Below are 26,016 nucleotides of genomic sequence, written 5' to 3'. Positions count from 1 at the left end.
GCTCACCTAATGAGCCCATCCTTTACAGTTCAAACACTGGTTGGTTTTCATTTTCTTCGACTTCACTTTGTATATTTGGGGGGCTGTGGCTAGGAAAGCAAGCTTTCTTTTAGGATTTTTATTTTTATCATTCTTCGCCACTGTTCCTTTGTTTTTAGCTTTCATTCTTTCTTTTTTAATATTCTTTTCCTCCTTTTTTTCTCGTCTTCCTCCAGTTCTACTTTATAAGGTGACGATATAAGTGTGGCTGTCTTTCAGGTTTTCTTCCTCCTTTCTTTTTAACTCTTACCTTTTCTTGTGGAGGTGGCATGAGTAGTTTGGGTGAAATGTAATATCGCAGTTTAAAAACTCAATTTAATGCGGGCAAAGCCGCAACGGGTACAGCTAGTACTTAATAAATTGGGTTCTATTATTTTATTAGGTATAGTGAAGCACAGCTGATAAGTTGAAATATCGTGGGGCAAAACCGACCCCGGTCGGTTCTGCCCCACCTTCTGTTGACGGTTTTGCCCCAAGGTACACAGTAAAACAAATATGGCAATTTGAGGTTATCCAAAATCATTAGCTAAGCTACTCGTACGTTAAAATATAAGTAAACACAGTAAATAAACACATGTACTCACCTTTGGTAAACCATATTGTGGTTACACTTCTCAAATCAAAATAAATATGACATTAAAGTTGTAAAATAAACTGGTTAAAACTTCAGAACTCTACATAACCCCAACATCGTCAAGCATGCCAACGAAACCAAGCTCGATCTGCTCGAAATGGCGGCCTCTTCCACTAGTTCATAGTTTTGCCGCTTGAAATCTTCACCTACTAGGAAATATTATAGGGGTCGGTTTGACCCGCCTGGTCGGTTTTGCCCCACTCTCCCCTACAATAGAGAGGCCATTTTTTTTATTTTCACGAAAATGACAATTAGATCCTTTTTCAGTGGAATTTTTTCAAGTTGAAAATACTTTATCAATTTGAATATAATGAAAGCGGATTTTATTTTGAACGGTATCTCATTAAATTAATAAAGAAAAATATTTAATTCTGATCTCAGGGTGGATGGTAAAATTGTTCAATTGTATTTGAAAAGTAAAAATGCATCACCACAAAACCGCACGTTAATCAAAGTAATCTGTAAATGATTATTTAATGCAAGGTACGCAAATAATACATAGGATGAAGGATGTTTCGCCTTAGCCTATGAATGATTTCGATAATTTCTTGCCGGATTTCCAAATAGGATTATTGCTCATATGATGTTCGACGTTTCTTCCATATTTTATCGAAATCCGGACGCCTGACTAACGAGTAAATAATGCTATTCACCATACACATTATTCCAAGAATAATTAACTATTGACAAACAAGAGTAAATTGTTATGATATGGTAATTTATATATTTTTAGTACACCTAAAAATAATAACAGACTGACTCTATAAATGAAATCTTCTACCTAAAGCTCTCCGCACATTCTGATCAAAATAGTTACTTCAAATATGCTTAAGTCCCGCCACTATAGTAAAATATATCAACGCAATAATGCGAATGAAGAATGAGTCATTACCAGATATAATTATTCTTTTAGGCACACAATGGATATCAATGAATATAATTACTTCAAAACAACTTATTTCAACTACGATCCATCCTCATACAAATGATTGCATTAAAGAAATTATTAAAGAAACAAGGACCGATGCTAACTGTAGAGAATTACAAGCATTAACCGGAGAGGATTTATTTGAGAATCAAGTATTCACTTTGAAAGTTAGAATAAATATCATTGTAGGTCTTAAGCCTGTGAAGAGATCCCACAAATAGAAATTAACATATTTTTTCGTAAAAAAAACTCGAAAAGGCACGCGAGAGAGTATACATGAAGTTTCTCACGCAATCCTTATTACTGGAATTATGAGATAGCTTTTATTTCGATCTCTGAAAGTAAGGATTTAAGTTTTGGGCGAGCTTCACTCAATTAAAGAAAAAAATTCAGGCTTTAAGTTCATTAAAGGAAAATTTCAAGGGTACAGAATAAGACGGCGGATATTTCTAAGCAGCATCACAGACGAGGGCGGGAATTATATCCTCCTTAAGCCTAAGTTGAGCACTAAGATTTCGTTTCCGACATCGTCAACGTGCTCCGTTCGCCTCAATCGGGAGTTGGGAACACCTCTGAGGGATGAAAAGATAAAGAGATCACACGAATTTGTGATTATCTTGCACCCGACAATAAGACACATTGTAATTTGAAATTCAAGAGGGATAGATCATACTTTTATAATAGGAGTGGACCCCAATACTCTTCGTAATAGTTGAATGTGACCGATTAGACGAAACGGCAAATATGTAGTACGCCGTACCTGGATTCGCATATACATGGGACTCATAAGTCTTCACACACATTCTTAAAAACTGTACGATATCAATTTGAGAGAACACCGCACGTCTAAAGTAATAATTTAAGAGAGTCATTATCGAAATCTAAACATTAAAATAATACAGAGTCGAAGGAACCACAAATACCACGATTTCCTATTTATGAACAATTATTTCATTTTGGCTGGTTAGAAACTTCGCTGACACAAATAGATAGGGAGTTAATGAACAACTAAATGCGCTCAACTGCTAATAAAACAATAACCCCAAAAGCAATGACCCGGAAAGAAAATAATGAAACGCAAGAATTATTTAATGCGAAATTTTTACACTTCCCGGTAAGTTAGATATAGTAAACTTTCCCCTTAATTCCGCACTCTACTTCCATCCATAAAAATGTCAATAATGAATTGAACTGAAATTTCATTACTAACCGATATTAAACGAGCGATCAAACAAAATACGATTAATTACCAAAATTAAATAATTTTGCAAGGCTTATTTATCGCATGTCAAACCAAAAACACTAATTAAAATATCCATCTCAAAGCGGAATTGAATGATTTAACTTTATACCAATTTTTATCATCTTATCAACGCTTAAACGTACGAAAAGCGAGGAATAAATTTAAACCTATAAATCAGCCCGAGCACTAGTTTTCAAAATTAACAATAGATCGAGCACTATACCTAGTTTGAAGGGAGATATTACGCATTACACTAGAAGCAAACTATTCATTTCATTTTCCGAAATAAACTATTGAGCTTGTACACTAGGCCGGCCCTTATTTTTCATAATTGCGAAAAGTTATGTTTTCCTAGTCTCAAAATGATCCAAATGAAGTTTATAATCATATGTTAAAATTTGGTTACTTTAAAATAATACAATGTACACCATATCCGCAAGGAAATTACTACGCACGATAAATAGATAAGACAATCGTCATTCGACCGTAATTAGTGAATAATTCGATAAATCACACCCAGTGGGAAAACCCGGTGCCGGAAATGGAGAGACCGCAAAATTAATATCCATTTATAAGGTGCTTGAATCGAAAATTCACTAATTCACTCGCATTCAATGCCGATGAGAAGTCGAGCGATTTGAAAACATTCACCAAGCATAGCAAAATACCAAAACCACCACAGCGAATTGTAACGATTTCGCTCGTGACCCACTTGAAGCGGAGTTCAACGAGGCGAAATCAATCCTTCTCGATAATGCACCCTTTCATCATTTTAATAAGGCTTTTCACTAAATGGGGCAGGTGGGTCGCGAAACGCCCACGAATCTCGAGGCCGTGAAAGTGATCGTTCCACTCACGAACGCAAGAGATACAACCATTTCCCTTTCAATGTGGATCAACAACGCAATTTCTCATGCAGCCTTCATAGATTTGGAAGCAGCCTTTGACCGTGTCTGGACACTGGGCCTCATTCACAAACTCTCCTCTCTCCAGGTCCCAACCTACCTTCTCAAGATAATGCAATAGGGTAGTTTCCTTCATCAAAGAAAACGAAAGGCATTGATTGCGATTCGTTGCCCATCATTAGTGTATTCATAATATACAAATTATTTGGTTTTAGAAATACCGGTGTAGACGAATGGCAATGGTCAATTTTATCCTCATTTGAAAAAGGCCAGATTGGCGCCCATGCGATTCCACTCCACGTGACGTCACAGGGACCTAGTTTCTATACGAGTAGATAGGAGTTTTACATCGTCTAAAATTACCAATGCACGCATGAGTCACAGAGCTCAGGGAAACATCTCTTAATAATCATCTATTAAAACTGCCTATGGTCGGAAAGTTTCCTTCGATTGAAAAGGTATTAATAATCCTTATTTAAGCCAAGCGCTATCTGCTAGCAGGGTACTCTGCTACTTGCTAGCATCCTGCGTCGTATCAGCGCTCAAAGCCTCGCCTCAAGGTCATCTCACTTGCGGCAACGGGAACCAGAACGACGTCACGCGGAGTTTTCCCGGCATTCATACTTAGCCGTCGCGTTTTCACGCGCTTGAAAATTTTCACTTTTCATTTAATCGCGAAAAATAGATATCGTCATTTAAAAATCTAAAAGCGCGAAATACGTACTCCAGGAGTAATAATCTTTCGCTTTAGGCAATAAAAAAATAATAGGAAACCACCCTATTCTTCACCCTCGTCCTTCTACGCCCAAGTCAACTTTGCAGCCTTCAGATTTCATCCTATGTCCTCCAGCATCCCTCAAGGCGCAATTCTATCTCCCAATCTATCTAACCTATACGGGAATGATACCCCAACCTCTCCATATACCAGCCCACTCCTGTGCGCATACGACACCACAATCTTAGCCCAGGGTTCAGAACCGGAGAAAACAGCAGGCATTATTCAGGCGCACCTGTACAACTACGAGGAGTGGGCAAATGACTGGAAACTTTCAGTGAATGCTGAGAAATGCGTGCATGTCTGTTTTTCAAGACCCCCCCCCAAAGCCGGTGATGGACCGCAACTTTCCTACGGCAAAAAAAGAGTCCCGAAACAACTATCTGCCCGATACTTGGGTGTTGATATGGAGAAACTTGGGCATTTCATATCTCAAAAACGATAAAGAAAGCCACTGGAATCAACGCATCCCTCTTCTCCGATCAAAATCTCCTCTGCCCACTTAGACGAAACTTCTATTATACAACGCCACCATTAAACCGCTCCTCTGCTATGCCTCGCCCGTTTGGCTACACGCAGCCGCCACTCGTATAAAGAAGATTCAGACAACGCAGAACAAAATTATTCGAAAAATAACACAGGCCAACAATGAAAAAACTTTTTTACTGAAAATACCTTATTCTTATGTTTTTTAAGTTGCTGAATCCAAATATGATGGTTTTAAAGTTGTATCACCTACCATTTAATCACATTATACAGTTAAATTTATGAAATCAAGTAATATTTTTAGAATTTAACAGCTTTTTTATAGTTATAATAAAATTGAAAAAGTAGATCTAATGAACGAAGATAGTGGGGTATTATTGTTGGTGCTTCACCGAGAAGTTCAACAAGCGATTCATCGCAGAAAAAGCTACACAAGAACCTTCAAGGAAAAAAAGGGGAAAAAATTTAAGACCAATTCCAGTTGACAAGTGAACCCTGTATTATCACGCTGTAATAAATACAATTTAATGACGATGTAGTGAACAGTAAATATAAACAATTTTATGATGTAACACAGTGTTTCATTGATTTCCCTATATACCGCATAGGGGTATTAGACTAAATATTATATACATATTACTTAGAAACTATGGGTGATACAAAAAATCTAAGGCCAGGTTTGGATTCGGCACATCAAAATCTATAAAGTTCAGCTATTAAAATAAAATATGTTTTCAAACGAAATTTTTTTGTTGGCCTGTGTGATTGGCGCGCCATGGTTCATTCTAAACTAAAACAATCGCAAGGATTAAAAAAATTACCCCAATACATACAAGCCAATCTTAAAACTGCTCTGGAAAAATTCTCACTCTCATTCAATAGAATTGATAATTCACTTTTGAAAAATATCTGGGACTATCTCTGGGACTCCAATAAAACCATAACACCTTGCCAACAAATATGCCCTTAACCCTTCCCATATTTCTTTTCCTTAACCCCACTTCTGCTTTTAAAATGCCATGACTCAAAATCATCTAAATGCGACAAAAAGTTTGCTCCTGAAACGAAATTCTAGATAAACGCCCAGGAGACAGCTAAAGCAGCTAGGAAGTGCGGCATTCAGAACACAGTCATATCTACTTGGACTTGGTTGGATCAACAGCTGGGGGAACTTAAGGACTCCCGTTCAACAATACGACTATCCTCCACCTGAGGACTTTTTACAAGTAAAGAAGCGGAATTGTGTCAAAATCAAATCAGGCTACCGTTTTCCACTTCCAGGGGCAGATTTTTAAAATACGTACATATATTCAACTATCGGTGAGTACACTACTTTTCCTACTAGTAAGGGATTAACTTTTACAATGGATAACCATATTAACACCACGGAAGAAAGCGAAAAAAAGCATGTAGGGCTAGGTGAAGTCACAATATATAGGATGTATAGCGGTAGATTTTCAGTGAATAAAATAATGTTCACTCACCATTCCCATCCAATCAACTCCATCACCGTTTGTTTTTGGCAATGAAAATGTATTTAACATGGCTTCCCTATCATTATTAACCCATGGCATGAGGTGGAGTTCTCACACTTCAACTTTTGCTAGCTAGTACACCGGTGTAGTAGATGCCTCTATAAAAGAAAGAAAACTCGATACTATCCATAATATTTTTCATCTGATCGTACACGCTGAACTGTATGAAGACCGATAAAATTGAAACGAAAACAAACAGCTACAATCTTTTGTAGACTAACACTTCAAAAATATAAAAATTTGAAAAGAATAGCATAAATCAAGTCCAATAATTTTTTATATTGAAAATAAACTTAAGGAAGGGGAAAAATAATAATGATTACTCTATTCGTAAATAAAAATACAAAGCCAAGCAATTACATCGAATTTATGACATAAATTTCCACAAAGGCCAAAAAATTACGCAAAAATTTTAGGCTAAAACTCAAGAGGAAATAAGGATTAAGATATTGTGTGATATACCTACACATTCGTTCTTTCTCACTCGAAAATTTAAAAACTTTCACTCTTAAAGAACTTAATATGGTGAACTCGAGAGTTAAAACATATTTCCTCTTTAAGATCTGCTGTTGAAGAAAATGACGTTTGGAAGGGGTCGCATCACAAAAGCCAAGTCCCATGAAAGTCAAGGAGATCAAACAACCACGTGAGAGCGAAAAAATAGCATTCGTACATCTCACTTTAAAAATACGGATTATCATCCAATTCTCCAGATCAAGGGCCCCGCACACACCATAAAAAAACAGCCATCAACTTTAATCGCTCAAGGGTCAAATTGCAACCATAAAGAATGAGCTGCCGCTGACTAGCCACTTTAAGCTGACAAACGATAACACGCCTTCCCATTTGAACTCACCGCGGATTCCAAACTCAAAACGCCACTCATGTGTATCACACATAACAGCGAATATAATGACATAAAAATTACGACGAAAGCTATTTTCAAAGGAATATAGAACAAATCTTTAAGAAGCGATTAAAATACTGTTTCACGACGCTTGGCGAGTCTTAGCAAGCGGGGGGGGATGGATTCAGTGAGTACAAACCATCTCAGAAATGTTTGGGAAATGCGGCCAGGGATGTAACCCCTTCTAATAACCCCTCTCCAAATAATACACCCCCCAAATTGTTTTCCTGGCTACAGCCCCGATGACTGGAACGCCACTGAACAATGAATTTCACGATATATTTAATGCATAGCGGTAGATTGTCAGTGTATAAAATAATTTTCATCGCCAAAAATCATCGAAAACCGGCGTACTAAAAATGCGGGAATCCGGGAGCATTCTCTATCAAGGGCTTCGAACACACCATAAAAACTTAAATGCATTTATCAGGGTAGCTCACACAATATAATCAGATTCTCAAGGCCGTGCTTGGAGGTAATTTTTCCACGTGTCATCGCAAGAAATTGCGGAAAACAAAAAAGACATTTCCCTAACAATTTTCGAAATCTTTCTTCTGCCCGCTGACAGAAAAAGGAAACAAAATAGCCATGTGATATTTATCCTGGCTTAATCTTGATCGCGTACAATTAACTTTATACGACAAAGCGGAAGAAGTTTGTCTAGATCCAATCAGACTACCTTTTTCCGCTTCGGGAGAGAGATTTTTAATACATAAATTCAATTTAAACCATTGATGACTATACTACTTTTTTGAGCTAGCAATTAACTTTTACTTCGGATAACTATATTAATTCCACAGAGGATTGCGAAAAAATCATGAACCAAGCTCGGGGCAAGGCGAAGACAAAAGCACGAAGGTTTTAACATTATTGAAAAAAGTAACTCGGTTGCAATGGACTGAATCAGATGGTTTTTCCCTTGATTCATAATGAACTTTCAAATCGCTACGTCCCAAAATGAGTGAATTGAGCTTCATCCATAAGAACTTAAAAAAGGTGCTAAGTAAAACCGTTTCTAAGTGAATTAGCACCACTAAAAAGAATCGAGTATTACAAGTTAAATGAATTACAATTGGGGAGTGAAGCATAAAGAGACTTATCAGGGTAACTACTTACTAAGTTCACACTCAAGTTTGCTAGACTATTTTAAAGAGAATCGCGATCGCGTGGACCCTTGCGGCCACCAATCTCCCACCCATATCCTGTTCGCGGAGTGCTTATTTTACTTGTTGTGCTTTTGTGTGGTGATGTGGAAATTAACCCTGGTCCTTCCCCAAGTGATCTTTTTCGAGTATACTACCAAAATGTTAGAAGCATCAAAAATAAACTCTCGATATGTGATTCTCATGCTCACGAACTCTCTTGTTTTGATGCTATTGCTTTCACAGAAACGTGGCTATCTTCAGCTGTTAGCAACAGTGAGTTGTCTTTCTCTGACTCGCATAAAATTTACCGCAGGGATAGATCCTCTAGAGGTGGTGGTGTACTCCTCGCTATAAACTCTAACTTTTATTCAAAGCGTCGCAAGGACCTGGAGACGGGATGTGAAATTGTGTGGTGTGAAGTTTCTCCTTCTTCTCGCAACCGTGGGAAATCGAAAATTTTAATAGGGTGTTTCTACCGCCCCCCATCAAGTGACATCATAATATTAGAAAATTGTTTGGACTCAGTTCTTAGTGCTATGAAGCTTGGTGATGTTATTCTTTTGGGAGATTTTAACCTATCAATCCGTTGGGACTCCCCAAATTGTGGCCATCCGCTTAATGTCCACGATCGCTATTTTCTTGACCATTTCATAGCTGGCCTTCAACTCTCTCAACATAATCTTCACCATACTCGCGATTTGGCAACACTGGATTTCCTTATTTCGTCTCTTCCTCCAGAAGAAATTACACCGGGGCGAAATATCTTTGCTTCTGACCACGAATCCCTCGATGCCGAGTACCGTTTCTACCGTTCCCGGACAACCCGTGCACCTCCCAATGGTCCTTTGTTTCCCCTCCCTGCCTGGTCAAAAGTTTGCTGGGAGGACATCAACCGCCGCCTCGACCTCATCCCCTGGGGCGTTCTATCGTCTTTATCCCCTGAGGAAGCGGTCGACTACCTCTACAGTGTTATTGAAAGTGTCATTAAGGACTGTGTGCCCAAGGTAAAACGCAGGACCAGAAAATTTCCTTCCTGGTTCAAGCCCGAGACCTTGCGTATTCTTGGAAATAAAAACCGCGCATGGTACCTCTACAAATCCTGCCCAAACGAGTATACCCTTCGCTCATTCAAAGACCTGCGTCGCTACTCAAAGGTCCTCATTCAACATGACTATGCTGAGTTCACCCAGAATGTCACTTCATCCATTACCACCAACCCAAGAAAATTTTGGTCATTTGTAAATCGCCGCCGCAGTAAACCTAGAATCCCTGAAATAGTTTCTTACGGTAATGCTAATGCCGTTGGAGAAAACAGGACGACCCTCTTTCTCAAATTCTTCTCTGAATGCATGACGCCCCTCTCTTCCCCACCTCTCACCCATGATCACTTCCCTGCACCCATCTCCAGTAATTGCCTCTCTGAAATCCGAACCGACCCCCTTGAAGTTCTTAAATATTTACGCAAAATTCCCCTTCAACGTTCATCAGGCCCTGATGGCCTGAGTCCGATATTTGTTCACCATTGTGCTGAATCACTCTCCATTCCTTTAACTTTGCTTTTAAACCGATGCTTTTCCCTTGGCATTTTTCCACCACAATGGAAAACTGCTAATGTTATCCCCATTCATAAAACCGGGCCAAAAAATGTTGCATCAAACTATAGACCCATCTCCTTACTTCCAGTTCTCTCTTCTGTTTGTGAAAGAATAATCTTAAATCGACTATACTACTTCACCTCCCCTCATCTCTCTGATAATCAACATGGTTTTCTTCCGGGTCGCTCATGCATGACCAACTTATCCGTCTTTCAGCATAATGCCATTAACTCCATTAATAATAAATCACAGTTAGACACCATTTTCCTGGATTTTTCCAAAGCTTTTGACTCTATCAATCATAGCCTCCTCCTCCACAAATTAGGTGAACGATTTAATATTTCTGGTAATTTCAAAAGTCTCCTAACTAGCTTCCTCAACAATCGAACTCAAAGGGTTATTCTTTCTGGCTCATCTTCTCCTTGGTCTCCTCTGACATCTGGGGTTCCTCAGGGGAGTGTCCTTGGTCCTTATCTGTTTAACTTGTATATTGATGATCTTGCCTCTTTGCTACCTTCTTCCCAAGCACAAACTCTCCTTTATGCTGACGATTGTAAATTGTTCAAGGAAATTCAAAAACCATCTGATTGCCAAGACCTACAAGATGCCTTACGTCAGACATCGAATTGGTGTAATGTCTGGAATCTTGCATTAAACCCAGATAAATGTAGTGTGATGTCCATTTCCCTAAAGAAGATAACTCATCAATTTGACTACAGTATTTTTAATCACTCGCTGAAACGTGTATCAACATCTAAGGACCTAGGCATTATCACTGATGATAAATTAAATTTTTCTCCACACATACAATCCATCAAGTCTAAAGCAATGTCCCTCTTAGGACTCCTGTTCCGTTTCACTGAAATTAAAGACCCCCAGGCACTTCGAACTTTTTTTTCATCTATCATTCTTCCAATTCTTACCTACTCTTGTCCCATTTGGTCTATCTCTTCACAAACCAACCTCTCATCCCTGGACTGTGTCAGCAATTTCTTTGCCAATATAGTAAAAAATAGAATACCGCATTTACGCAACATGTCCACTAATGCTATTCTCTCCTCCCTCTTCATCCCTAATCTCACTACCCATAGGCTCACAGCTGATTTAAAACTTATTTATAAGATTCTCAATTCCACCATCGACTGCCCAGCATTGCTCTCTTTTATCAATTTTAAAGTTCCACCCCGCCCTACCCGTTCTCATCCCCTAATCCACATGCCCATTCCTAGACTTTCACTCACTAAACGTTCGTTTTTCTACCGCATTACTTCTGTGTTGAACTCACTCCCTCCACACATCGACCCCTTTGCACTTCCATTGAAATCCTTCATAAGCCTTTCCCTATCCTATCTGTCACCGAAGTAGTCGTCACTGCAGTTTCTTGTTGTCCTTTTGTTTTTGTAAATGAAATTATTGTTTTCTACATGTTATATTGCGTCTTCGTCCTCTTATTTTAGGTATTGTTACCTGGCCACTATAAAATGGCATATGCTGTATGTGGTTATATTTCTTTAAAATAAAAAAATAAAATAAATAAAAATAAGACGGCGCGCAACGCACCCCTATTTGCTACTGCGAAATGCAGCCTCGGCAGGCTGCATTTTTACATATTTAAAAAAACGCAGAATTTTTCATCCTATGTCTTTTGAGGAACATATCTTTTGATGCAGTATTATCAGAAGAAACTTCGAGGACGATTTCTCTCAAGAAGATAGACTCACCGGTTTCGGAGCTAACTTCTTTTGCTGAAAGAATAACAGCTAAGCATTCATCATGGCTTTTGTGATGAAACTTTGAGATGCTAATTACAACGCTACACAAATTAATAATTAAAAAGAACCTTGTAGAGTACGAAAATACTAATTTAGGCGTCACCAAAGTTACACCAAACATCGCAGAGTAAATAAAAAACGATGTTCTTTTTTCAATCTCAGCGCATAAAAATTAAGTAAGATTGCGAACTAAATCGACTTCAACTACCCTAAGTAAATCGAAACAAGCTTTCCGTTGATGCATGCTTCGAGCTGAACTGTAAGCTTTCAATCCAAAAGGTTCGCTTTGATTTTTGAAACGGAGAACATGCCTAGATTGTTTGAACAGTTGAGAAAAGACATCTTTCAGTTGATACAGACATCATGATTTTTGAACAGCTCATTTCTAGTATAATAGAGAGAGCTACATTTCGAAATATGAGAATTCTTATTTCAATTGAAAATAGATGGCTGGCCGTAATACACTCAGATGTATAATCAGAACACCACAAAAGGTTTTAATATACTCTCAATTTCGGATTCCCCGGCGGGTATCCAAACATCTCCTCACCATGCAATAATTGTGGCAGCTTTCAGTCAGTAGGTGTTTAATTAAACCTTATTGGTGTTCTACACCTTCCAAATGTAAAATACAATCAAACGTTTCACACCCACGTGCCTCGGAAAGAAAATCATTCCGCCATTTCCATGTCGGCAGGGCGCAATCGCGCAAGTCAATCCGAGAGCAACAGCTTTTGAAGATAATATATTAGGATGATAATTGCGAAGAAATTCTAAATACTTCGAGAAGTCCAAAGGGTATATGAAGGTAGTCTCAAAAATATTAATTTAAAATCACTCGAAACACGGAATTATAAGGAGAAGTACGTCATGATACGCCAGTATCGAGACGTCAAAAACTATAGCGCTACTAAAAAAAATGGAGCGAGACATTATTTCATAAAAACGAGTCTCTTCCAATAACATCTTTGTATAATAATGACATTATACAATACTGGCGTCCGTAAGTCCCTAGCTTCGGCACAACCAATATGGCAATACGCAAATATAGCCGTCATTTAATCTCAAAAATAATTACGTAGATAAAAATAGAAAAATAAAGAACACCTTAGAAATTGCTTTTCATAATAGAAAAAACGATCGCGGTTTTTAAGACGAGACCGGAAAAAGTACATCTATACCGAGACATTATAATAGAAGAATCATGAAAACCCTAATTGCACAAAAAAACTTAAAAGTTTCCTTCCATGCATAATTTCATGACTCTACGTACGCTCCTTCCTGTTAAATTTCATTTTCCTCACTATTAATAAAGATATCAACTCACCTCTCGAGTATTTGAGCGTCTATTAACTTGAGCATCGATATTCTTTGATTATTGGTGCTTCAACTAGCTTTCAAAGACACCAAGTTCCCTAATTCTTTCCAAAAATTTCCGAACTATCTTCACCTCATGAGTTAAGCAAGAACATATTACTCACAAAGAATTCCTTCGGTCTAGAAACTGCATATATTTAGCAGGTATATTTCTTATATCCACCTAGTCCAATTAACGTGTTATTAGCTCCCAGTTGTTTAAAACCCATCATTTTCTCAGCAAATCATGACATAATTTATTAATAACGCAAATAAATGTTGGTAAAACATAATTTTTAGTTAAATAATACAATCTTGAGCAGTAAATAACAAAAGTCCGAATAAATAGCTCTAAAATATGTGCAGAAAAATAGTGAAAGAATAGGGAGAACTAGCCGTTTATCTACACAATGAACATTTCCTATCATATGTTAGTAACCAGACCACAGCCTTTTGGCTACTTACCTACATGAACTACACCACGAGCCACCTCAATAGGCGTGTAGCATGGGTTGTAAGAACACCAGCTGCTACTAAATAAAAATTAAATGCTCTAATGAAGTTCCACCTAGCATTTACTAAAGTCCTTTATTGTTCGGGGGGGGGGGGGGGCGAATTCCCATACCTATCCGTTTGGCAAAATATCTCCCTAAATTTATCGTTTCTATCGGATCTGGAAAAATAGTGGGGTTCTAATATGAAGTTCTCCGAATCGCTCCGAAATTGATCTATTCTTAATTGATCAAGCAATGTAAGCGCGTATCCTCTTAGTCTCTAGTGGCTTCCAGCCTAATTCGTGTAACATCTGTGTAACGTTTTATGAACCATCGTTTCCCACAATATGTAGACACCCACGAGCCCCGCTTTACTGGTGTGGTCGGGTCGGTGAAAACTTGGAAGGTTGGCTCTGAATCCTTTGCCTTCATGGCACCAAGAGCCGACGCAGGCGCGACCGATCTACCGAAACTGGAGTTAAACTCCAGCGGGCAAAAGACCAGCGAATTTCAGATTAGCGGATGGAATGCACTGAGGAAACTCGCGTCCACAACCTGTCGAATAGGGTAGTTTCCTTCATCAAAGAAAACGAAATGCATTGATTGCGATTCCTTACCCACCATTAGTGTATTCATAATATACAAATTAATTGGTTTTAGAAATCCCAGTTTAGACGAATGGCAACGGTCACTTTTAACCTCATTTGAAAAAGGCCAGATTGGCGCCCATGCGATGCCACTCCACGTGACGTCGCAGGGACCTAGTTTCTATACGAGTAGATAAGAGATTTACATCATCTGAGATTACCAATGCATCCATGAGGCACAGAGCTCAGGGAAACATCTCTTAATAATCACCTATTAAAACTGGCTAAGGTCGGAAAGTTTTCTTCGTTTGATAAGGTATTAATAATCCTTATTTAAGCCAAGCGCTACCAGCTAGCATGGTACTCTACTACATGCTAGCAGCCTGCGTCGTATCAGCGCTCAAGCCTCGCCTCAAGGTCACATCACAGGGCGGCAGCGGGAACCAGAAATACGTCACACGGACATTTCCCACCATTCCTCCTTAGCCGTCGCGTTTTCGCGCGCTTGAAATTTTTCACTTTTCGTTCAATCGCGAAAAATAGATATCTTCATTCGAAAATCTAAGAGCGTGAAATGCGTACTCCAAGAGTAATAACCTTTCGATTTAGGCAATAAAAAAATAATAGGAAACCACCCTATTGTTTTCTTTCTTACTCCGAGGCGAGGTTTTTTCCTCTCCTAAGGTTCATCTTTAGACTCACCATTAAGTTTCACTAATACGTGGCTCCATAGCTCCGTATTATGTATATTCTGTACGCGGTATACGTAGGTGAAGTTCTGGGAGTGTTCGAACTCCGACGCAATCACTTTTTTTCACTTTTTAAAAGAAAGTTATTCTTAAAATTAACATACTCTATGCAGATAACTCAAGGAAAAGTTATTACCGAATTTTTCCTGACTATCTACGTTCACACATTCATTTCTAAACAGATTCATTCAAAGAGTGAAAATAGGCAGAAATATATTGGTAAATGAACTCTTAGCACTAATTAATCCGATGACTTTTAATAAATATACATTGATGACCGACATAATAGTCACTCATGTCTTCAAACTTTTTATTCGGGCTAATCCATGATTTTACTATGATGTAATTTCTTCAGGGTAGAATTGTAGAATTTCCACCTGGTCCTTATAGCTAATTGTGGTTCGCATACCCAATGTTACGATAGCGTTTGTGCTTTCGTACATGTAACTTCCCACATTTTTTCGTAATCAAGTACAAGAAATTTGAAGACTATGATTATCTCTCGAATTCCAATTATTTTTCTTAATCTAGGGTAATCAAAATTATTTCAACTATGAGTGTATTTGGTGGTTATTTAGCGAGAATTGTAGTTAATATGAGTATGAATTTTTATCAACTGATATTGGACAGAAATTAGTCGAAAGGACACGAAGATATAACCTCTTTCACTTCCTCTGCTTTTTTCCTCTCAGTGAACGAATCTGCTTACAATAAAAAATAAGTGTGCTAATGTAGATAGTCATTATTGTAATAAATTTCGTCCTTTAAAAAAATCGGTGTTAATTGAAGAATGATCGTGGGTTTCCCGGCGTATAGAATTGTGGAAGGTTACACGGGATTTCCACCGGGTCAGGTTCTCCAACTCCATCTCGGCGGACGTTTCGATGGGCGAGTTGTCCATCGTCTTCAGGGCATGTCGAGTCTAGAATACACTGGCTACACTCTGAGCGCCTCATGGAAACCAGTGCTGAGGAGCATTCGTGAGGAACGAGGAAAAAGGCGGGAAGCTCTCGACCAATCACGCAACACCTGCCCCGGTTGATACCGCCGTCTTCCATGTATAAGGAGGACGATTTTCTAGACTCGACATGCCCTGAAGACGATGGACAACTCGCCCATCGAAACGTCGGCCGAGATGGAGTTGGAGAACCTGACCCGGTGGAAATCCCGTGTAACCTTCCACAATTCGGTGTCGTTTATTTACTGAGTCAACTGTGTCTATTGATTGTATATGTTAAGAATGATTCTTTTCAAAATTATAAAAAATTATCATTACTTCGGATTCGAACCCTCCCAAAACCCAAGCGCAACAATTGCGCGTGAAACAAACCTACTGAACTACGGAGGCATACCTATATATCGTGTAAACGGTGAGTCCAAATGTGAATCCAAAGAGAGGAGAAACCTCGACAAGGAGTCCGAAAGAAAACACTCCCACGGCTCAACCTGTGCGTGAACGTGAGTATCCTCAGTGCATTCGATTCCCTGGGTCTTTTGCGCCTGGAGTTTGACTCCTGTCACGCTACACCGGTCGTCCCCGCGTCCGTCCTCGTCGGCCCTTGGTGGCGTACGGGTGAGGGATGCGGGTTACCTCATGCGCCAACCTTCCAAGTTTTTACGGACTCGACCACATCAGTTAAGTGGAGCTCGTGGGTGTCTACATATTATTGGAAATGATAGTACGTCCGTGCCTGTTTTTGACGAATCGCGCAGCTTTCCTTCGTATTTTATTAAGTTCTCGTATTGAGTCTTCTGCGCGTGATCCCATATGCTCGCTCCATATTCAGATTGTGGCCGGACGAGTGCGAAATAGCACCTCTCTCTTACTTTTTCATCCGATAACTCCCCGTGACTCGCAACACACGCAAGACGAATCCTATCTTCTTCAGGGCTCTGCCACAGATATTTCTTGAAAGTGTTCCCCACGATTTAAGTCGTCGCATTTATGTTGACACTATCCACAACATATGCATGGGGATAGTTGGACGACCTACCCACGTCATCAGCAAATAAATTTTACTGCTATAATGTCAATCGGACTAATACCTGCCAGTATAATGTAAACTAGCCAATTGGAGACAAAACATTTTTACGTAACAAATAAGAAAAATACTCATTATGGTTCAGCAAGCAAAATATTGGATTCTGGATACTCATTTACTGCCCTGGAGAAACACCAATAGCATATTATAAAGTTCAGGTGGTCTCCTCTACGCGTAGGCAACACGCATAACAATAAATTCTGCGGGTTTCATCACCGAAGGATATAAACATCATTCGCGGGAACTTGTTAACACGTTGCATACCGGGGTATTTAAATTCCTTGGAACACCGATTCTGGAAATATGTGCCTATTAGGGCGTAATGCATTTGGTTTAAACATGGTTAAAAAGCTAATGTTTAGAATATAACTTTGCCCAATCAAACGTTATGATGTATCAATTCATTATGAATAACGAACAACTGAAAATGTACCAACGAATACGTATTGTACATTTTAAAATTGTTTAGGTTGACGCGCCTAAATGATGAGAATCTTCGTCATCCGTCCCTAACGTTCGGGAAAAAAATGATGAGAATTCTCGCCATCCGTACGCAACGTGTTAAGGACTACATATTTAAACGCTTATGACGAAAAAGCACAAAAATATAACTATATAATATGAGAATATTTGCATATTCCTTTATTGAAAATTTTCAAACTACCAATTGAAGAAAAAATGTTACAATAATATAAGAGGTTGATCTCAAGCTACGCCCGCTTCGGTGAGGTAAGGTCCTGGCCTACCAAACCTAAGATCGTGGGTTCTAGTCCCACCAAGGTAGGTTACCCATTCAGGGCATGGGTGTTTGGGATCGTTGTATGTTATTGTCAGTTAGATTCCCTCACATATAAGGCCTTAAATGCAGTCAGTGAAGATTAAAAAAAAAAAGTTTTCATGGGTTATAGGGCAGGTGAGACGCTACCCAACATTTCAAGGTCCGACACCTTCCTGATCATTCTCTGATCACCAGAAATACATGAATTCGAAATGCTGGCTACCATAAGACATATCACTTGGCGTAAAACCTGAGGAAACAGTCATCATAATTAAAACGATTCCTATAAAGATCTCTCAGTTAAGTACAGCCAGAAAATTAATCATTTTTGATGTATTCTAAATGTCTATCAACACCAATCCCAAAACATATGATTCATTCAGTAATAAATTACCAATTAAGAAACAAATTAAACTATGCTTTCGATTTTGCAAGACAACATACAATCACAAAACAACCTTACTAGAGCAAAAATTCACCAAATACTCAAGAGCAAAAACTAAACCAAATAATGCCTACACAGTATGGTGACAAATCGGTCCACAGCTCAGAAAAGATTAAATGATGCCAAAGATGCGATTACCCTGACTAATTTCAGTTCATTTCAGAATCTGATATTACAAATAATCATTAGAGTCGGTGAAACATGCATAATGACTGGTATATTAACGAGGTAAAACATCATAGAAGTTATACTCGCACGCTCCGCGCGCTCGTTAAGGGGCTCCGCCCCTTAAAAACCCCGGTTCCGGCTTCGCCGTCTATCTTTGTGGTTCGAAGACTTTTGAAGTTCGAATAATCTCAACTCAGCTAGGGGCCGGCTTCCCCGGCCAGGGCGTAGGGAAGCGCCCCACTCATTCCTCGGAACGGCTTCGCCGTTATTCGCTGAAGGGCGGCTTCGCCGCCCAGGGATTGAGTGTGAGTGGAGATGGGGGAGTCTACAGCGGCTGCGCCGCTTAAACATCGGGGCGGCTTCGCCGCCCGAGGGTTACTGAAGCTCCTCCTCGCCTACGCCAGTATCTCCTCGGAACGGCTCCGCCGTTCCTCGTTGTGGGGCGGCTTCGCCGCCTTGGGGTTGAGGAGCCCCCCCGCGGCTGCTCCGCTTAGTCCTCATTAATGCTCTTCTCCACCGAGAGGGGTGCCCAGGGGGATTCGGGGGTATTAATGTGTTATGCATGCGGTCACTTATCGTCCACAGTGATCACGTAGCGATGATTGTAAAGGGTAGTGCAATGCGGAGTGATAGTAGCGACAAGTACCCATAGAAGAAGACTTAATGGCAAGTTTTTCATTTTTTGCGGGGGGTTCCAACGGAATACCGGGGGTTTTATACTTGTGTTAAACCAGTGGTCACAAATCGTTCTCATAAATTCCGTGCCGATATTTCCTAGGGGTCCGGAACAGTGGTCTGACGATTCTTTTACCTGGAGAGGCGATTTATTTTGGGTGGTTTCACGGGGTTATCGGGGGTTTTAATAGGTGGTAGGGGCACCGGTTAAATTGTGACGAAAACTATTCGGAAAGGCGACTTTAAAATTTTTTTATTTTTTTTTCGGCGATGTTCCAGGAGGTGATCGGGGGTTTTCTGGTATTTTTTCCTGTATGGTTTACGGTGGCTTGCCCTCACCAAATATTCCGGATTTAGAGCTCAGAGGGGACGGGTAGTGCGGCGTAATGTTTTCGAGAAGTTCCCCAATCGGAGGCTAAATGACACATTTTACATTTGGGGGGATTTCAGGGGGATACCGGGGGTTTTAAAGTGTGTACTCCTGGCGGTCACCATCCGTTCACCCAAGTTCCGTGGGGATGAGTCGTTGGGGGCGGAGGAATAGTCACGAAAAGTACCTAAAAAGTAGACTTATATGCAAAATTTTATTTTTTGGGGTGGGGGGTGTATGTGGGTTTACCGGGGGTTTATAGGTTTTTACTGCCAGCGGTCATCAATCGTCCACATCAATTCCGTAGCGATGAGTGGTAATGATTGGAAAAGCGGCGGAATTGGGACGAAAAGTACCCGAAAAGGCTACTTATATGGAAATTTTAATTTTTTAGGGTGTTTCAGGGGGTTTAAAGATGACGATACTATATGGTGACATTCATTTACTGACATTTCTAAATTAAGTGTGCCCTATGACAACCATATTTCGAGAGTAATACAATAGAAAGCAAACCAGTCCCTGAAAAAAGTGAGTAGTGCCCGCCATTTTTATTTTTTCGCGGTTAAATCCATTAAATTATTTATCAAATGTTAATGTTATCTGAAAGACAATGCATAGTTGTATGTAACTACAAAGTTTGAAAGAAATCGGTTAGGTTAAAATAGACAAAATCTTGTGTTGATCTTTTAGAAATCGTAATTTTCGGTGATTTTCGGAATATTTTAATTTTTTTCTGAGTAACCAAGGACGACGAAAGAAAATTGTTACCTATGTTTCGTAGACAATGTTATGAGCATATATAATAATCATTTTCGTTATCCAACACCTTAAAATAAGTCGAGGGGAGGGGAATGTATGAACTTTTTTTCGAAAAATCAATTTTTGGACGCCATTTTGGCCGCAATTTTCTTAAAAAGAAAATTAAAACATTACATTATTACGTGCCCACATTTATTAGCTTTCAAAATATGCATTAACGATCCGTGTGGCATGCACGGTTAGCCCGCAGTAAAATAAAAACCGAAAAACTGTTCCCGGGAAATGCGCGATTTCGGCCATTTTGTCGTCCTAGCGACGACACGTGGCGGAAACTTCCGGTTTTCGGATTTTTCCTCCGGATCATTTCGGAATCCCCGCACGCCTGCCAAATTTCAGCTCTCCAGCACTTCTAGAAGTGGCCGGGAATTTGTATCCATGAGTGAGTCAGTCACCACACCGGCTGTATATAGATAGGAAGAATCATTTCCAATGGCTTAGAATTTATCAATGAGGGAAAGCAGATGAGAAACAATATTCAATAACACAGAATAACATCTCCCACAAACATTCTGGCACTGGTAAGAATGTATTTGTTTTTAAATTGAGCCACTTTTTGCTTCTTGTTGTTCTTCCCTACAGTGACGCACATCAATTGACAAAGGTACCATTAATATTGTCATTGGGGCAAAGTAAAATGTTTCAACATTATAGGCATAACAATCAAATTAGGTTAACCTATCGAACAACTGCCAGCTAGGTATTGCTCTCTAAGATACCTATCAAAATTTCATATTCACCCTGAACACTTCAAAAGTTTCACCAGAGTACACGCTATGAGGAAAAATGTTAACTTGGCAATAAGGGATGCCAGAGGACATTAGATGTTCAAGGGAAATAATATGCGGTTTCAGTTTAGATATCTAGAATTCCAAAATAAGAGAGGACTTCAACATCACTTTACTACCATGTAATAATCTGCAAAAGAATGCTGAAGATAAGGCCACAGTCATCTGGTATCCATTTCTCATGATTTCCTGATAGATTTACCAATTTTCTACACTGTTCAACAACTAAAAGCTCACCTAATACTGCAAACTTGTACGTAACTATGATTAAATTTTGATTAAGGCTTGAAAAGATTACCCACAAATTTGCAATGCTCAAAATATGCACATTACATTACTAGTCACAAAAACAACCAATGTAAACATCACATGAATAGACTTAAGCTTTGAAAATGAATTCCCATTTGTATGTTATTCATCTCATCCATCACAAGCAACACACTAAGATATAAATGAAATTCTATCCCAATTTTATCCTGATGAATAAATGAAATCCTAGACCTGGTTAATTGGAGAAAGATTTAAAGAACCTATAAGAAAAAATAAAGGCCAGATTCAATAGAACCTGCTTTGGGCAGACATCATGGGGACAAATGGAGGAAGCAGAATCTGTAAGTGGCGGATGCAAAAGGCAGGTTTTACTGCATTGCCTCCATCTGGAGAAACAAATTTTTTCCCTACCTTCTGTTGCTGTGGCCCTCTCCATGCCCGTGCTTCCTCTTCTTGTGCTTGGCTGCTCTTCGTAGGGATCCGAGGTGATCTTCGCACGATGTGTCCCCACCATTTCCACCCTCCCCTTCACCCTCCTCCTCCTCCCCACCCCGACTGTGCCTCCTCTTCCGACGACGCTTCAGCTTAACTCTTTCCCCCACCTCAATCAACACACCCTCCTCTTCCTCTTCAGCTTCGACAACGCCCCCTGCCGTCGCCCCGTCCACATTGTTACCCTCACTCCCTGGCTGAATGGCCGTCCCACCCTGGGACTTGTCTTGGTGCTCCAGGGATTCCGTGTCGTCGGGAACTCCCTCCACCACCTCGTAGCGAGGAAAGTTCTCTTCCTCCTCCACGGGATCGGGGGCAAAGTCTTCCTCCTCGACTGCGACAGGAGTGACAGCAGTCAGGGTGGGTGGGCACTCTTCGATGCTCCTCTTCTGCCTTCCCCTCTTTTTCCGTCGCCTCTTCCTCCCCTCTCCGCCCTCCCAACCCTCAACCCCCACGCCCTCTTCACCGTCTCCTCCGTCTTCACCGCCCTCTCCCTCATCCTCCAAACTGTCCCTGCTCTTGCGACTTTTCCTTCTGAAAAGACAAAGTCAATGGAAAATCAACACCGGAAACCTACATGGAAAGTGAAAAGCATATAATCACAGTTAACCCCTTATACTGGCTCTCTCAACCCTTATTGCTGGCCTCAGTGGCGGCAGGTTAAAGTCCTTGCTTGCCAAACCAAAGGTTGCAGGATCAAGTCCCACCTCAGTGGGAGGCCCCTATCTAGGGCATGGATGTTCTTGTATGCTTAATTGTTAAATGTTATGTAAATCCCAATGTAAAGGAATAGCACTTTGAGTGGGATGTGAGACATTAAAATGATACCATAAGAGATTGCTACCTGAGAATACAAAATTTAGTAAATAATAGGAGAAAGACACAGTGGTTTAGTCTACGGATAAAGCATTGCACTAATTTCAAGAGTCATAAACCAAATTTAATTATTTCAAAGAGAGCAGAAATGAGCATTATCCAAATACATTTCAACCAACAGAAGTATATGGGGTCATTCACTAAATCTGAAATTGCAATTCATTTAAATAATTTGGTAGAGAGAAGGGAAAGATAAGTTTCAACAGGAAAAAATATTTACAATTCAGCCATTCTATTATCATGTAGTTCAAAATAAGAAAACAGTTAAGTTGCCCCCACTTTTCTTGAGATGATGATGTCACTACAGTATTGGTTCATTAACTTGATTAGAAAAAATCTCTGACAAAAGATTGAACCACATGAGTCCTATGTACAAAGCTGAAGTATAGCTGAGAAGAAGACACATGTTCATAATGTGTTCCTGACATTATCAACACGTCTGCAAAGGAGTTAAAGCCATCAATTTTATGTCAAGAATAGCTTAAGAGGTACGCGAGGGATAGAGAAATGGGGGTCTATTTACTTTTCAAACTCTATCAAAATCCAATGCTTTTATTATAAAAGCTGAAAAAGCTGAAAATTCATAGATGCTGCTAAAAATGAATATCCTGCATTACATATCACATTCTACAGGACACTTGGCCAGATTCTCAAAGGTGACTGTGATTATAATGCCCAATGCACACATCATCTATAGAGCTGCTAATTTTTCACCAAAACAACAGCTAATTGGAGGACTAGATCAAGAGGAGAATGCATTCAAAAATCTATGAATAGTTGACAGGAAAAGCTTCGGATCTTGTTCAGCACACCTTGTTCTCCAATATACTTTCCTACACAAGACCATGTTACGTTATAATTACTTAAATGCATTTAAAAGAATATTTAAATAAATGGTCCGTGTCAATTAGATAAATTATTATAAGTGGATAAAATCAAAAGTAAGGAAGATATGTAGTCTTACTTGTGATGCCGATGATGTTTAGATACTCGATCACTCTCCCCTCCTTCAGTCACAGCAAATGTTGCTTCCTCCACACTCTCGGTATTGTGAGTTGCAACAGCATTGTCATCTCTCGTAGCCTCCTCAGGGATCACATCTTTGAGATGGATTGGAGAGGGACAATCACGAGAGGGCTCGTCCCCTACGTTCCCATCAACAGCCTCCCCCTTCTCCTTCTCCGCATCACCATCCAACTCCACGCTCACTGTATCCGCAACGGCTGCAACGTCCAGCGTGACAACCTTTTTCTTCCTGCCTCTCTTGCCCTTGCGTGGGGGCTCAACCTCGATCACGGCTGGTGCCGAGTCGACCGGCTCCACTTCCACCACGTGCTTCTCAGAGACGGCAGCTGCGGGGACAGGGGGCTTAACTGCGCCACTCCCCCCCTCCACTGCACCGTCCGCTTCACTTTCCTCCGCCCCCTTTGACACCCTCTCGATGACGACCCCAGCCGCCTCCTCCTCAACCCCTTCGCTCTCCTCCCCCTCCTCCTCGGGCTCGTCGCCACCGTCCGCACCCTCCACCTCTCCCTCGCTGCTGCCCTCTAGCCTCTTCCGCTTGCGCCTCTTCTTCCGCTCGCGCCTCCTCTGGCGTCGCTCACTGCGGTCCCCGCGCTTCTTCTTCTTCACGGTGATCGTCTCCTCCTCTTCGTCGTCGTCGTCCTCAACCTTTCCTTCCACCCTCTCCTCGCCCTTCCTCACTTCCTCACCCTCCACCTCCTCACCCTCCTCTTCTAATGCCTCCTCACCCTCCTCCTCTCGGTGAACATTCCTCGCACTCCTCCTCACAGACAGCTGCTGTAAATAGAAGAGACAGCATTAAATATAATTGACAATAAACATCAAAACAAGACAAGCTGAACCATGATAAAATATAAAACACCAACAGTACGCATTAAATATAATTAATAATAAACTATAAAACAATACGAGTTCAACCACGATAAAATATAAAATACCAATAGTACACATTAAATATAGTTAACAATATACATTAAAACAGGGCGAGTTGAACCATAATAAAATATAAAACACCAATACACCAACACAACCCCATAACTGACAATGATTTCAACACTTTTAGGACATTTTCTCCGTGCCGAAAAGTGTTGAAAAAAAGAGTCGAAACCAGGGTTGGTGGTGGAGTTGTGTATTACAGTGAGGAAATTACTATTGGTATTTTATATTTCATTATGGATACATAAAATTTCCATTAAATCAAGCTTTTAAATCCACTTTATATGGATGAGTTGAAGAACTTAAAAAAATTCAATAAAATTACACATTTGAAGTACTTTTTGCTAATGATCTGAATGACCAGGACCCAGGTGTAATTTTAAAGCTAATTTTACAAGTTTCCAAATTGTGGGTCTACTGTTCACCTTAGCTCTGCTACTTGGGCTTCTTAGTAAACATTAGAGCTGATAAAAACAAAACAAATGTACCAGAGTTTCATGAAAATTACAATTACATGAGATAAATAATGGGAATAAAAAGATATATGTAGCTTGAGCAAAATAACATTACAAGTTATCCATGGAACATGAAAAAATGGAGGAATTACAGGCTGCAGAAGCTATAACCCCATGCCCAAGCATCCCACAGGCTTTATATGTATAGCCTGCCCAAGCTGGGCTTGTGCATCATAAAGAAAGTGTTCGTACATTTTTGAGACAATTGCTTTAAACTGGATAAATTTGGAAAAATCGAAATCCTTAGAACATCCTTTTCGAATGTTACCTCACTTGTTTCTGAGCTGTGACAGAATTTGAAGTTCTGCTATATTCATGATTAAAATCTGATTTATCCTCAGATATTACCACCACTCGTCTCCTCTTCCTACCCTCTCTTATGATTACTCAACTATCCTTCCCTACCTTTCCCTCTGCCAAACCACTTCCTCCTCATTCTTAGATATACATGGTGCTCAAAGTTGGGGTATTGAACCATTAAATCAAGAAAATGACTGTGTACACATCGAACCTATTTGAACAGAATAAATATTGCTGAAATAAAAGCAAGCCTATTCAGATCTTGTTTAATCTTACCACACATCAAAGAGAATTGCCTGAATCTTTCTACATTAAAAATGAGTAAGAATTGAAATCATTACCCTTGGATGCAAAATGTTTTGTTCTAGTCAC

The 26,016-nt window shown here is 39.9% G+C and overlaps 1 protein-coding gene across 1 annotated transcript in view; it reads right to left on the bottom strand.

The window, feature by feature from the left end:
• The window catches only part of LOC124164980, a 75,723-nt gene extending 52,165 nt beyond the window's left edge, over positions 1 to 23,558 (bottom strand). The window contains exons 1-2 of the mRNA XM_046542219.1: positions 23,488 to 23,558; positions 21,914 to 22,528 (exon numbers count right to left, since the gene is read on the bottom strand). Of these exons, the coding sequence (XP_046398175.1) occupies positions 21,914 to 22,528; positions 23,488 to 23,558 (686 nt within the window). The remainder of the gene's footprint in view (positions 1 to 21,913; positions 22,529 to 23,487) is intronic.
• Positions 23,559 to 26,016: the final 2,458 nt, after the last annotated feature.

This window comes from Ischnura elegans, chromosome 9 (assembly GCF_921293095.1).
Source record: "Ischnura elegans chromosome 9, ioIscEleg1.1, whole genome shotgun sequence".
Lineage (NCBI taxonomy): Eukaryota > Metazoa > Arthropoda > Insecta > Odonata > Coenagrionidae > Ischnura > Ischnura elegans.
This window is presented reverse-complemented; position numbering and strand designations above follow the sequence as displayed.